Source organism: Gadus morhua, chromosome 20 (assembly GCF_902167405.1).
Source record: "Gadus morhua chromosome 20, gadMor3.0, whole genome shotgun sequence".
NCBI classification, from domain to species: domain Eukaryota; kingdom Metazoa; phylum Chordata; class Actinopteri; order Gadiformes; family Gadidae; genus Gadus; species Gadus morhua.
In genome coordinates this window covers 4,293,600-4,308,202 of record NC_044067.1, presented here as the reverse complement: position 1 = coordinate 4,308,202, position 14,603 = coordinate 4,293,600, and the positions used below count along the sequence as shown (strand labels likewise).

Sequence of the window (14,603 nt, the reverse complement as noted above, 5' to 3'; positions counted from 1 at the left end):
TTTAATATAAACCACTTACTTTTTTCTTGCAGAGCCCGGATAGCTCAGTCGGTAGAGCATCAGACTTTTAATCTGAGGGTCCAGGGTTCAAGTCCCTGTTCGGGCGGTAGAATTTTTATCCAGGTATAAATGTTCTACTACACCAAATAATTTCCTTCTATACCAATTTCATCGATTTCCTGCTGCACCAGTTCCTACCATACCGGTTTTAATAAATTACCTGCTGTGCCAGATCATACCATACCTGACCTTACGTATGTCCGACAGAGAGAACTGCCAGAAGGAAAATAATACCAACAACAATACACGTCCTGAATCATTCCATGCTCATGAACACTCAAACATTAATTTCACAGCTACTCACTGAACGGCGGACTGTTATTACAGACATTGAGGTATCCCATTATCCGCCTGTTGCTGTTGTTGTTTGTGAAAGAACGTAACTAATAAGGGGATTAAGTTCCCCCCTTAAGCGAATCAGAGAAACGCTGTCATTTCACCAAGGTAATCATAGGTATTTTTGCCAAGCTGGAACGCTGCGCAACGCATATAAAGCTAAGCGCTGGAGGCAGGTAATGGTAGCACTGTGCCCTGCTGACTCACAGCGATGGCTCACATTATCCAGCTGTACGTGGTGCTTTCCCTGCTGCTGCCGGTGACACAAGCTCAGGTAAATATGCCTTGGGGCCGGGACCGGCCGCCTCAATGTGTCCCGTAGCATTAGGACAAGCTTTTTCCTGTGTTTGAGGAACCGGGGACCGCTGTTTCACTGCGTTCAGTAGCATTATGACAAGCCTTTCCTGTGTGTGTCTTCTCTGTAGTATTTCGTGTACAACCCAAAATGGAGTCCGAGAGCCTTCACAGGTGGGTGGCGGTTTCATTACCGGTCATAGTGTCGTTTCATTTCTGATTCTACACCATGGATCACAGGGACTGACTTTAAGTCTCGTTCCCCAGACGAGCGCAAAGCTGTCGTGCCAAGCGACCTGGCACCGATGGACGAAATCATCAAAGCCAACGAAGTTCAAGGCGAGTGCTGATTGGACCACTAACGTGTGATTAAAAAGCCCTCTCTTTCTCCTCTATTTAACATCCGGGGGTATCCTCCGCTCTCTCTCTCTCTCTCCTCAGCGTCCCGCATAATCGACAGCAGCACTAGCCTCCGCGAGGGTGACATCGCCGTGTCAACGGGCCGCAGGTCCAAGACCTGCTTCGCCAAGAGCTGCCAGTGGGCTAAGTCTGTGGACGGACACGTGTACATCGCCTACCGCATCGCACCGCAGTACAGTGAGTCTTGACGCTTTGACTCTGAGTGTGTGTGTGTGTGTGGCGCTCTACTCATTCAAGCGCGATGAGGCTCCTTACAGCCTGACCCCCTTTTGAAGTTCAAAGACCCACTTTTGGGATTGTGATGCTGAACTGTGCGTTGTTATTTGAAGGCATTGTGCTCGAAACGTGTGCTTGTGTGTGTGTGTGTGTCTGTGCGTGTGCGTGTGCGTGTGTGTGTCTGAGCAGCCGAAGCAGAGACAAAGGTGATCAAGAAGGGGATGGAGAACATAGAGAAGGGCACCTGTGTGCGATTCGTTCCGCGGACACACCAGAGAGACTACCTGGACATTCAGTCCAAGTCAGGGTGAGAGTAATCAAACGCTCATTCACAAAAATCCTCTTTTCAGAAATTAGTCAACCCTGTCCCGAATGCAACTCTGTTGCTATCGAATACAAACATGGCATCGTACAATCGTCCTTAATGAGATAGCATACACTAATTTAAAAGAGCAGTTACATTTAAGACATCATCTCTCATCCCCAAGACAGCAATACCAGAAACAACCCTTTAGAAAACACACAGCCTTGTAAAGCCCTTGGAGACTGTAACTTTGATTAAGGGCTACACAAATGAAATGGACTTTGGCTTGACCTGCAGCCACCGAGTCTCTGTCCTTACTGTGTGGTCGGCGTGTGTCAGGTGCTGGTCCTACCTGGGAGTCCGCGGAGGTCGGCAGACCCTGTCGCTGCAGAGCCCTCACTGCATGCGGACCGGAGTGACCTCCCACGAGCTCATGCACTCTATGGGCTTCGTGCATGAGCAGTCCCGCGTGGACAGAGACAAATACGTCACCATCATGTGGCCGAATATCTACAGAGGTAAAGGAACAAGAGCTCGGAGGGGGAATGGTGTTGCAAATATACGCCTTGTTAAGCCCTTTGAGATTGTACCTGTGATTAAGGGATATACAAATAAAATGGAATTGTGTGTGTGTGTGTGTGTGTGTGTGTGTGTGTGTGTGTGTGTGTGTGTGTGTGTGTGTGTGTGTGTGTGTGTGTGTGTGTGTGTGTGTGTGTGTGTGTGTGTGTAGGTGTGTGATTGTTAAGTGGCTGGTGACAAGCGATACAATTTATTTGGACAATAACACATGATTTACATTTTGTTCGCAGACCGTTTGAGGAACTTTGAAAAATTCAAGACAGACAACATGGATCTGCCCTATGACTATGGCTCAATCATGCACTTTGGAAGGTAAGTAAGATTGATGAACATCGTTTTGCAGTAACCTTTTGGGTTGGCAAACATGTTTTTTTCAGACAGCAACTACATATATTTGAATATACACACATAATTGTTATGGGGTTTGATGTATCTATCTCTGGTATTTACTGTATATTCACATGCTTTGTTATAGGTACGCTTATTCTGAAGTCGGTCAGCCGACAATTATGCCCAAAGACCCCAACGTTCGGCTGGGGATGGGCTCGGCCCCAAGCCACATCGACAAGATGAAAATCAACCGCCTTTACAAGTGTGGTGGGTATCAAACGCAACTTAAGAAAAAACATTCATATGCAGGAATTATTTAACTGAGTATAAAGAAAAACAGCTCCTAGCAAGAGCATATTTTATTTGAAGAAACTGGAAGCTGGCCCGCAAAACACTTAGCCTACCTGTTAAAAAGTGATGCAATCAGTAGACTGACTGCTCACAATTGAGGATTTGCTGTCCCATTAGGTTGATCAAACTAATAGTTAGGCTTCGAGTTTTGTTACTTTTTTTTTAGAGATATCTTTCAAACTTTTGGTTCTGGGTGCAAAACCGCTCGTTTGGTCAACAGGAACTTGAACACTTTATCCTCATTGGAGCATGAAGAGCCTTAATCGTGCCGTCTGTGGCGCCGCCTAGTGGGCAAAATGTACACAATTACAGCCGATTCAGAAAGTGGACTTTTTACGTCTTTATTCTTCTGGGCCGAGGTAGACGTACAGTACGAATGTCGAATGGTTCCCTGCTAATTGGTTAACGATGCAATTGTATGGTTGTAAAAATGCTCTTTTTGTTTCTTCTCTTTTAGCTGATTTGGATGATTGACCACCAGAATGCGATTGAGCCTGGGAAAAATGCCTATAAGAAAGTTAAATCATGCGACATTTTCAATAAACATGAATTCAAATAATTCCGATTTTCCTCATTCCTTCATCCATAAAACTGTGTTGTTGGAGTCCTTTGAAAAAATGGTTTACGTTCGGCAGTTTTTCTTTTAGAATCTAGGCTTCATTTTCAGGTATACAGAGAAGGAAATGGAATAGTAACTGAGTAAATGTTATTGAGTAAGTTATTGAGTAACTTGGTCAGAGAAAAATAAACTGAATCAATTGTCACAATATGTCTAATATAATAACTATATAAATCTACAGGCCCTATTACATGTTAGACGTTGAGACTCTATATGAATGTTGAAATGGTTAGATTTCACAAGATAATGTACAGGACATAAAAGTGTTTCTAAACATTCTCAACAAAAGATTAAATTAAGTTTATAATCATGTTGCAAGATAAAATATCATTCAAATACATTTATTTGACTGTCCCAATGCAATGGACACTGTCCACAGTCATCAGCCGTGAAATTGCCCCCTTTGATTGAAATAAACATGATAATGTGGGAATGCTAGGGTTTTCACTGAGTATATATGGCAAAATGATTGTTATCATGGCTGATAGTGAAACCAAATGACAGGTTGGCTGCTAAGTCGGCCCCAAATTGGTGGGTCTCTCACCCCAGCCATTATTCACTCAATGGCAACTTGCTGCGCTGCGGCTAATCCAAGCACAAACCCTTGTGTACGTGTTTTCCTCTTCTGAAAGTGCTGAAGTGACCAATCCAGGGGTCAGCACCTGGTGTGGATCAGCAGTGGACTTGTGTTGATTACACACAGGTCAAGTAAGGGGTCCTAATTGTGATTTACCTGGAGACATGGAACCAATCAGTACTGAGGACGGGAGGCGAGGCGGGCTATATAGACGGCTGGGAAGGGATGCAGAGTTTATTCAGCTCCAGTGTCCAGAACGCGAGGCCGGACGCAGCCTGGGAGACAGTGTGAACCCGCAATGTCCTCCACAATGATCCTGTTGGCCGTATGGGTTGGAACCTTGACCTTTTCTGAAGCACTGCCTATTAAGGTCAGCTGAGAGACGGTTTCCTTGTACACACTAGGTTGCGTGATTGCCTGAATCTGAAGCTGAAACATATGACCGCTGACCTTTTGATTACAGAACGCCACCACTGCAGTCCAAGAGGCGAAGGTGAGACTGAAAAGAAAATATACAGGTGGGTACCTCAGGCGAGTATGTTTAGTATCACACACCCACACAGACACACACACAAGTGCACGCATGCACGCACGCACGCACGCACACACACACACACACACACACACACACACACACACACACACACACACACAGTGTAATGAATATAATGACACTATTAAAGTGTGTGTATTTTCAATGATCAATTGCAAATGCATTTTTCCCTAAAAATTACATTCCTCCCTTTCATTGGATAGGGGAATATTCGGAAATGGACTACATGAATGCAATGGACAAGATATTGCAAGCCAATAACAGTAAGTACTTTTGATGTAATTTGTGGTATTCAGTTCTCTTGAAAGTCCGATTGTGACCCAACGCGCTAGGGCACAATCTGACTTGTCTACAGCTTGCAGACTCTCTTGAGCCCACGTGTTACTAGCAGTAGGAGACACACACCCTAGCAGTGACTAAGTGTACTAGCAGTGACTACATGAGCTGTACCCCTCTCCAGGGCACTTGTCTACAGCTTGCAGACTCTCATGAGCAAACTTGTTAGATGTACCTGCAGAGCTACATCTACTGTAGCCCTCTCCGGAAAGGATTTGTCTACAGCTGGCAGACTCTCATGAGGCCAGGTGTTAGGTGCACTAGCAGTGATCACATCAAGGTTAAATATCAACATGGCAGCATGCACTGAAAAAAGTGAGTGTGTAGGGTTTGCTTAAAGTCTGTGGCAACCACAAGCAGCAGCACATTACATTTATTCCAACATCTTAAACTGTGGCACGCAGCAGAGCGGGAGATGTGTGCTATTTATATTTTTCTTTTGTTAATCATTGTTATTCTTCAAATAACATCAAACCTTAAATCTTTTCACTTACAGAAAAAAATCAATTAAAATCGACAATCGGGTTTGGTTTGAAAAAATCAGAGATTTTACTTTTAGGCCAAATCGCCCAGCCCTTCTCGCCAGGGGACTTGTTTTACAGCTTGCCTACTGTTACGAGTCGCTGTCCTGGATGGCCTAGCAGTGAATAGATGATGTGTACCACTCCCCAGGGCTGCGGCCTCCCAGAGGAATGAGTTTTAGGGAGGGGGACATCGCCAACTCATACATGAGGAGTGCCATCACCTGTCCCGGCAACGCCTGCCTGTGGCCCAAATCCGTCGACGGATTTGTTTACGTTCCATACATCGTCTCTCCCCTCTACGGTATGTATGTTAGGACTGGATTAACCTGGGACACACTGGGTATTACCTAGGTCTATTTTTATAGTCATCGCTTTCTAAAAGAAAACATTTTTCATATGAATTTAAGGCCAGGAATGGACTACAACCATATTATTTGAAAAGACAAACAACATCTATTATACAAATTGTTAGTGCTTGACACTTGTTCCTGTGAAGATCCTTACTGTACCGACAGCGCCATATTGTTTCTCTTTCTTCGGACAGATGCACTTATTGTAAGACGCTTTGGATAAAAGCGTCTGCTACATGACCCTGAATGTAAATGTACATGTATGTCACAGTGACTTAAATTTGAGGCTGTGTTGATGTGGATGAAGTTTAACATGGTGATTCGTAACTTTGTATTTGTTTCTCCTTGTAGACAATATGGACAGAATCACCATAGAAACCGGCATGCAGGACATCTCCGTAGACACGTGTGTCAAATTTGTTCCACGGACGCACGAAGGAAGCTTCCTTGACATTCAGCCTCGATATGGGTAAGTATCTATGACTATATAATATCTGTTAACTATCATGTGCAGGTTTGGGCATATGCGCCTTAAAGGGGACACATTATACCATCAGGTGCGATGAGCCGTTACAAGCCGTTTTGAAAATAGGCCCCTTATGACATCACAAGTGGGCGTGTCCACCTAGATGTGCGACTATCCAGCACAAATCTAGGTAGACACACCCACCTGTGATGTCAGAAGCTGCACATTTTCAAAACGGCTCGTGACGGCTCATCCCGCTCACACCTGGTGGCGTGTCGGGGGGACCTTTAAAAGAGGGCTTCATCCGCCGCTCTGTGAGGTGAACCTCACCCGCGCCGTCTCGTCCTCGCCCCCCATCAGGTGCTGGTCCTACCTGGGCCAGACCGGAGGCAGCCAGGTGCTCTCCCTGCAGTCCCCCGGGTGCATGTGGTCCGGGGTGGCGTCCCATGAGCTCATGCACGCGCTCGGGTTTGTGCACGAGCAGTCCCGCTCGGACCGGGACCACTACGTCACCATCATGTGGAAGAACATCCTGCCAGGTCCCCGCTCCGCTCTGGCCTCATCGTAGCGTCCGCATGTTGCTAGGCAATCAAATTCAGACCTCTGGTTTATTGGTAAATGACTGTATGTTTTTGTGTGTCTGCCTGTCTGTGTGCCTGTGCGGATGTCTGTGTGTGTGTGTGTATATGTGCGCCTACATGTGAGTGTGTGTGTGTGTGTGCGTGTGTGTATCTGTGTGTGTGTGTGTGCCTGCGTGTGTGTGCCTGTTTGTGTGTGCCTGTGTGTGTGTCTGTCTTCACAGACCGCATTCATAACTTCCAGAAACAAGCAACGAACAACCTGAACACTGCATATGACTACAGCTCGGTCATGCATTATGGAAGGTGAGCCACTCCATTGGGCATAAGGGACACAGGTCCTCTCTAGTTTATGGGTCTCTGGACTGTAACACATATTTGGTGTCTCTGTTTTTCAAATAGATATGCTTTCTCTGGAGATGGTGGTCCTACTATTGTCCCTAAGCCGAATCCTTACATTCCCATTGGCCAGCGAGATGGACCAAGTCTACTGGATCTTCACAAGATTAACACACTATACAACTGCTAACCAGCCATTATAACCTTTAATGGGACTAATATGATAACTGCAACGTGCTTCATTCTCCACTGAACAAATCATACTGGAGTCTTCTGGTAGGGTCAAATCAAATGGTAGTCGTATCTAGGGCAGAAAAAGGAAAAATAATAAAATAACTTCTTTCTTCTAGTTAAAAGTTGAAATAATCGTTATGATGTATGCATGGCAGGCTCCTCTGATTAATAAAGTGAATCTCTCTCTATCTTTACATTTGGGGCCTTGTACCTGGTGTGTTCAGTGTATAATTTTCCCCGTCTCAAGAACAAGTTGAATGTGTACTACTGAAGTTGCAATTCTGATAGGACTGTGGTTCACTGAAGGTTTCTGCTGTATCATGTCATTAAATCACAAATAACACGTTTATGACGGAATGAAAATGCTACCTGTCCATAAAATGTAGCGTGCCGGTTTCTACCGGAATGTCCTGTGAGATACAGAGCTCAAACCGGCTCCAGAAGCACAGTGCGCTGGCGGAGTCGTTTTTTCACAGACCAAACCGAACTAACAAGCTTTCAACAATCCCTGGAATTTAAGTGCTGTCCCCTCCTTATTGCCCTCCATAGCCCAGTGAGGAGCCCCAGCTTGCTAGCGGAGAAGGCAAGATGATGTTCTTCTGCCTTCTCCTTCTGCCGACTCTGCAGACTCCCTCTGCTCCACGCCGTCTCAAGTGAGCGAGTAGCGGAGTAGGGAAGGAAATGTACAGGTGGTAGATACATGAGGTGAAAAACTGCAAGAGCAGATGAAAGTACTAACCCTAATTTCGCCTTTTGAGATTAATTAATCAATTTCAGACGGTATAAAGAATAAACCTCCCAAACAAATATAATAGGTTAGGCCTACATATTTTATTATTGATTTTAAATTGCATTGTTATGTTTTCCAGAAGATTTGTTCTATTTTGTATGGGTTAAGTTAATAGTATTACCATTATTATTATCACATATAACCATTAGGCTAATCATATATTAAAATGGACCACATTTTGAGACACGGGTAAAATTGCTTGAACCTTGAACTTTTTTTAATATTATTCAGAACCAATTTCATTAGCAATATAGCTTTATTTTGTAGTTAAGAGCTCAAACAATTGACTGTCTGAAAGCCATGTGTAGGCTACAATCTAGAACGCTGACCAACAGACATATTTACTACGCATGCGTTTAGGCGCCACAGATCACGCGAGAACTGAGCGTACGAAGGCGGGGCTAAACGAGACTTCGCTGCAGCCTCTCCAAGCTACAGTGCGTCTTTGAGATCGCACGGGCCTCAGGTTTTAAACCTGGTAATTCACGTTATTTGTATTTATCGCTGCCAGACATGAGCGATAACGAGAAAGACTATGGCGCGAGAAATATTAAGAGGGTACGTATTGACATTTCAAATGGCTGTTGACACGTATATTGCTTATTTAAGAATACATATTCTATATTTCAATACGTGTAGGCCTGCAGCGTTCTGGTGGCTAATTCGGCTAGTTGGCTAAAACATGCGACGTAGAAAGAAAGACAACCTTGTTTGTTAAACGTTTTCTGTATGCGTAGATTGTCGTATGAACCAAAAAACGGTAACGCCGTGATTGCCACGAAAGTTCGTGTTTGTACGTGACATCTACGTCTTTGACGCTAATGTCAGTCGTAGTCTCGCGGCCTCGCGCCCGAGCACGCAGCGCTGCATGCCTTTGTGTCCGCGTTCTCACCTGGCTGCAGCGTTGCAGGCCAGTGACGTAAAGGTGTAGCTTTAACACGCCCATATTATATCGATTGTCTGTCACTTTTTTTTTTAATGAAAATTTCGTCATAGATTAACAGCCATGACTTGTTTTTTTTAAAGTTGGTTCATTTCAGATTCCTTTGCGGAGAAAGTGGGCCATTTTAATTACCCGTTTAATGCTTTTTCATATGGTGGTGTGTTTATTTGTATTTGGATAAACGTAAACAAACGGCATTATAAATTGTGTACTTTGCGTCCCCAGCAGCCTTGCTGGGTTATTTATAGATATGTCAGTGACCATCATGTTAAAGACATTGAACAGGTGTCGCGGGCCCTTGAATGTAAATGATTTTAAGTTTAAACGGAAGCCCTGCAGTGTTTTATTATTTGGTCACAAATGTTTAAACGTTTTTAACATGTACTCAACATTTCTGCATTCTTGTACTCGATATTGAACATTCCATTGCATGTTTATGAGAAGTTTATATTAAGTTGAATGAGGCTGCAAGTATAATTGTAGTCATATTCTTCATCCTTTCTTTTTCATTAAGGTTAATGTTGGAAGAAGAGAAATACGGAAGAAGTCACATGTCAAGTTTATGTTGCTTAATATGAAGCTCAGATGTGTGCCACTGAATTTGGGGATGCATGCTAAACATGAGGAGGGAAGAAGTATGGGAAGTGTGTGAGATGGGGGAAGTAAGAAGAAGTGAGAAATTTGAAGAAAGAAGAATTTTATGAAGTAATGAAGTTAATGAAGTAATCGGGGATGAGGTCACGGGGCTAAGTAACTTCTAGTCTGTTTGTACAATGCGTGCATGTTCATGTTCAAAACACTTAGTTAAGTTAACATTTAGCCACAACCATTCCGTTTTGAGTTCATTATGTTCGTAGGCTAATTATACACTCACATGCACATACTTAGCCGTAACAAGCATTCCTAAATCCACACATCTAAATTCTCCTGATACACACACATTACTCACTGGAAAGATTAACTCGTAACAAAAACTGCAGGCAAATTGGGTCATGTGGTCAGCGCGGCCGCCCTGTAACTAGAGGCGTGTTCGGTGTGTGTGGTTCATTCAGGAGTCGCGCTCTGCGTCCGGGAGCGCGAGTCCGCACGGCTCGGGGAAGTCCGCCAGCCGCTCCCCGGCGCGCTCCCCGGCCAACTCCAAGGAGGGCTCACGCCACTCCCGGTCCAAGTCCCGCTCGCGCTCCAGGTCCAAGTCCGGGTGAGTCACGGTCGGGGAACGCCGGGGGGGGGGGCGCGTAGGTCTCTCCGCGTGGATTCGGGTCGGGCGACCGCCACGGGGGTCGTCGGCGTGATGGGTGGTGTCATCGCAGTCTCTATTTAGTCTGTGCTCCATGTGTGGTGGTGCTGGAAATTATGGTCGCGGCGGGATATGGCCCGGATATATTCCGAAGATGATTATTTATAAAAAGAAATGTACCATAGATGGTGTTTGTCTTTTCAAATGCCATGGTTGGTATTCCAGTTCTTGGGTCTTATTTTCATTTGAGAAAAAATGTTTTACAAAAAAAAAGCAATGACTATTGAAATAGACCTAGGTAATGCCCAGTGTGCCCCAGGCTAATCCAGTCCTAATAACGCTTGCAACGTGACGCCAGCACCTCTGGTATAGCCAATGTAATGGAGCCTCTCCCGACACGAGCAGCTGTGCTACAAGTTCCTTGCAGACAACACGCAACGGCATTCCCCATCTAGTTCCTTGGTATTCGATTGGATCGTGCAGAAAGTTGCCGCACAGCTGTGGGTCAGTTGCAGACTATTAATAAGGTGGCGCAGGACTTTATAAAATGTATTATTACCTCAGTTTGTGTAGCTGTGGTCAGATCACAAAACAAATGTTTAGAAGTGGACTAAATGCAGAAATGACTCTCCTTGTAGTGAAGCGAAGGTGGCGTTGTGGTTTCACGGTGTCTTCCTCCTTGTGGTTTCACAGTGTCCTCCCTCTCCCCCCCCCGGTGCGTCTCCGCAGGTCCCACTCCCACCGCGGCTCGCGGCGGCACTACAGCCGCTCGCGTTCCCGCTCGCGCTCCAACCGGCGGCGTTCGCGCAGCCGCTCGTACAGCGGCGAGAGACGGCGCCGCAGCCACAGCCGCTCGCCCATGTCCAACCGCCGCAGGCACATTGGCAACCGGGTGAGCAGGGGGGCACTTCCTGTAGAAACACATCTGTGTGACTTGGCGCCCGCCCACGCGGCTTAGCACTGCGTGGCTAATGAAGTTAGTCGTACGAACTGGGGGGGGGGGGGGGGGTTGGGGGGTAGCGAGAAAGCATGGGGACGGAGAGGGGGGGGGGGGGGGGGGGTAGCGAGAAAGCATGGGGACGGAGAACTGGCGCACGGGGAAATTCAAATGATGGGCGACGCTGTCATCTCTTCCTGTATGGTGATATCCCCGCTACTGGTCGCCTCAAATTCAATTATCCCCTGGTGGCGGGGGCCCCCCCCCCATGTCTGTTGACGTGTAAACCGATAGTACTTGTTAACTCACCATATCTGGAAAAAGCGTATTCTCTTCTTCATATTTCCATGATACTGGTTAAACGCCCGATATTGCAGCAAGGCTTCTCTTTTCATAAACTGCTGCGGTTCTCCCCACATCTGTTAGGTTTAGGAACACTCACCCCGAGAGCTGCCTTACTCAAATCAACAGGGTGGTCCGTGTCAGGGGAAAAAGCATGCAAAATCGATTTTAATACCGGTACACACATTTGCGTTGCAGGCGAACCCCGACCCCAACTGCTGCCTAGGCATCTTCGGCCTGAGCTTGTACACGACAGAGAGGGATCTACGAGACGTCTTTTCCAAGTACGGCCCACTGGCTGACGTCTGCATCGTCTACGACCAGCAGTCCCGACGCTCCAGGGGCTTCTGCTTCGTCTACTTCGAGACAAGGGAAGATGCAAAAGAGGTGGGCCTCCGCAGGGTGTTTGTGAGTGACAAGGGTGTCGACGAGGGTTCACGACCTTGTAGGGCTTTGAGGAACCATGTTGTTGTTGTTTTCGTCGCTAGGCAAAGGAACGAGCCAACGGTATGGAGTTGGACGGACGGCGGATCAGGGTTGACTTCTCCATCACGAAAAGGCCTCACACCCCCACCCCGGGTATCTACATGGGCCGCCCCACATAGTGAGTCCGACGAGGACGCTCCTGTTTTCATGGTCTCTGGAGCCTGGAGAGCATTTTGATCATGTGACTCACCTTCTGTTTCGCCACAAGGATCAGTCCGGTCCTGACCCTTCACAAAGATTTCCATAAATTACGATTTAATCTGTGCCAATCGGGGACTGCGTCATAGTTGATTTTGACAAGTACAAGTCGCTGCCGGCAAAACGGTATTGGCATCGCCCTGAAGCAACAAGCGGTCACGTTAGTAGACACAACCATAAGTTCTGTTATGCAGAAATAGACTCCATCCCCAATATTAAAACAAGAACGAGAGTATGCACAGTAGCCTCTCAACAGAAAACCAGATTTAGCCTTTCTGAACCGCGCACTTTGGAGGCGTCACACGTTCTGTGGCTCTGATTGGCTGAAGGAGTAGATCCGCGGAGCGAAACAGAATGTGAGGCCACGTGACCCAGACGGTTCTCCAGGCTGGCTAAGTCCTCCCAGTCACTTCGAATTAACCCTCAAGCTCTTATTTAATCATACTAACTTTAGTATAAATTGCTTGACGTTCATGATGTCTGTGTAGTTTAAATCTTAAAATTTGCCGTTTTCTTATGAACGCACGGGCTTCGCGTACTCAAAAAGGGGAATGCTGTGTCTTTTGCTCCTTCTAGCGGCGGCGGCGGCGGCAGCAGTAGTGGTGGCAGCGGAGGAGGTGGAGGAGGAGGTGGTGGTGAAAGGGGCAGCGGAGGAGGTGGTGAAAGGGGCAGTGGGGGTGAAAGAGGAGGTGGCGAAAGAGGAGGTGGCGAAAGAGGAGGTGGCGAAAGAGGAGGCGGCGAAAGAGGAGGCAGTGGCGGTGGAGGCGGAGGAGGCGGTCCCAGCGGTCCGAGGCGCTATTCGCGCGACTACGACCGGGGCTACGACCGCGGCGACCGCGGCTACGAGCGAGGAGGCTATGATCGCTACGACGACCGGGAGTACTACAACAACCGCTCGTACAGGTGAGTCGTCCGGGGGGTGCTGCCAAACCGCTGGGGCCGCGTTGAGCGCTGTGTGAACTGACGCCGCTGTTGTCCCCGCAGGAGGAGATCGCCGTCACCGTACTACAGAGGAACGTACCGCTCCCGCTCCCGATCCCGCTCCTACTCGCCTCGTACGTACCTTCAAACGGCTCGCATTGCACATCGTTTTCTAGTTGTGTTTTGAGTCGGGACAGTTTGTAATTATGTACAATGCTAAGCTAACGTTTTGGCGAAGGGGCAGAAGGTGAGGGAGCTTGCTAGAACGCCGCCGCCGCCTTTCCAATGCCCCTTATAGGCTAGTATTGATTCGTTCATAAGTACTGCAGGATCTTATTTCTTGTGTTTTTTGTTTAACAGGTCGTTACTGAACAGCAGCTCCTTGACTACAAACTGTCCACTCCCTGTCCAAACCCACGGATGAGTCGACCCGGTTTTGGTTTTCTTGAGACTATTTTATTTTATGTAAATGAGTTATTATATTTGTATGACTGTGCGACGATTTGTCGGAAATTTGTGTGTGTGTTTTAAATGTTAATTGTATAGCCCCCCCACCTGGCTTTTTGGTTGTTTTTGGTACAGTCGGTTTCACAAGTGTGAGTGGATTTATATTCTCAAGTCTTTTATGTGATTAAACAAAAACAGTCCACCTTTTTGTCTTATGGTCTGTCATTTTACCACACACAAACTCGACCAAATGCAATTGAATCGCATCTGACGTGAATTAAATTGCTATTGCTTCTGCAGTTCTTAAGTTTTGCATTAATTTATGAAGTTTTCAGTGTCTCCTCAAACAACCATTATACACCCTAACCCTTACCCTACAATGGAAAACAATGGAAAAAAATCCGCACGGAACAGTAGACCAACCTGAAGCGCAGTACGTAAGCATACGGCCCTAATTCGGTCGAACTGGAGACACTAATTAATGATAATTACTAATGTATATATGGTCATTGGCTGTTCGCCCTATACGAACCGTAGTCCTACAGGTTAAAGCGGGAAGCGTTTGATCAAGATAAGTCAAGGTTTGCATACCGACTGCCATTTTAAATGAGGACCCGCAACCGTAGGCGTACTACTCATATTTAATTAATAATGTCGTTTTACCAATGTTGTGAATAGTATTATAATCAAGTGTTAGAATATTTAGATATGCTGGCAAATAGATTTGAACGTTTTTAGAGTTGAACTATCATTAACGTAATTTATGTCTTTAATGCTACATAATAAGGAAATACAGCCAAACGGGCCTTCAGACTATTTGAATTGCTCCCAAAACA

At 46.2% G+C, this 14,603-nt stretch overlaps 3 protein-coding genes and 1 non-coding gene across 6 annotated transcripts; all 4 read left to right on the top strand.

Annotated features, from left to right (window-relative positions):
* Window positions 1-33: 33 nt before the first annotated feature.
* Window positions 34-106, top strand: trnak-uuu (transfer RNA lysine (anticodon UUU)). Its single transcript has one exon. It is a non-coding gene; the product is annotated as a tRNA-Lys (tRNA).
* Window positions 107-607: 501 nt separating this feature from the next.
* hce2l2 (high choriolytic enzyme 2-like 2) lies at window positions 608-3,472 on the top strand. Its single transcript, XM_030344045.1, has 7 exons — window positions 608-670; window positions 1,068-1,287; window positions 1,516-1,633; window positions 1,970-2,148; window positions 2,440-2,521; window positions 2,685-2,806; window positions 3,348-3,472. The coding sequence occupies exons 1-7, from the start codon at window positions 608-610 to the stop codon at window positions 3,362-3,364; spliced, it is 801 nt and encodes a 266-aa protein (XP_030199905.1). The 3' UTR covers window positions 3,365-3,472.
* Window positions 3,473-4,344: 872 nt separating this feature from the next.
* Window positions 4,345-7,660, top strand: hce2l1 (high choriolytic enzyme 2-like 1). Its single transcript, XM_030343627.1, has 8 exons — window positions 4,345-4,456; window positions 4,550-4,604; window positions 4,843-4,902; window positions 5,648-5,800; window positions 6,201-6,318; window positions 6,676-6,854; window positions 7,118-7,199; window positions 7,296-7,660. The coding sequence occupies exons 1-8, from the start codon at window positions 4,385-4,387 to the stop codon at window positions 7,420-7,422; spliced, it is 846 nt and encodes a 281-aa protein (XP_030199487.1). The 5' UTR covers window positions 4,345-4,384; the 3' UTR covers window positions 7,423-7,660.
* Window positions 7,661-8,656: 996 nt separating this feature from the next.
* On the top strand, window positions 8,657-13,971 carry tra2b (transformer 2 beta homolog). Of its 3 annotated transcripts, none has more exons than XM_030343551.1 (8): window positions 8,658-8,814; window positions 10,252-10,397; window positions 11,166-11,328; window positions 11,914-12,102; window positions 12,204-12,319; window positions 12,976-13,302; window positions 13,384-13,454; window positions 13,681-13,971. In XM_030343551.1, the coding sequence occupies exons 1-8, from the start codon at window positions 8,770-8,772 to the stop codon at window positions 13,689-13,691; spliced, it is 1,068 nt and encodes a 355-aa protein (XP_030199411.1). In that variant the 5' UTR covers window positions 8,658-8,769; the 3' UTR covers window positions 13,692-13,971. The 3 variants fall into 3 exon arrangements, with proteins under 3 accessions (XP_030199410.1, XP_030199411.1, XP_030199413.1); XM_030343553.1 differs by adding an exon at window positions 9,714-9,904 and having other exon boundaries at window positions 8,660-8,814; window positions 11,914-12,319; XM_030343550.1 differs by having other exon boundaries at window positions 8,657-8,814; window positions 11,914-12,319.
* The last annotated feature ends 632 nt before the right edge of the window (window positions 13,972-14,603 follow it).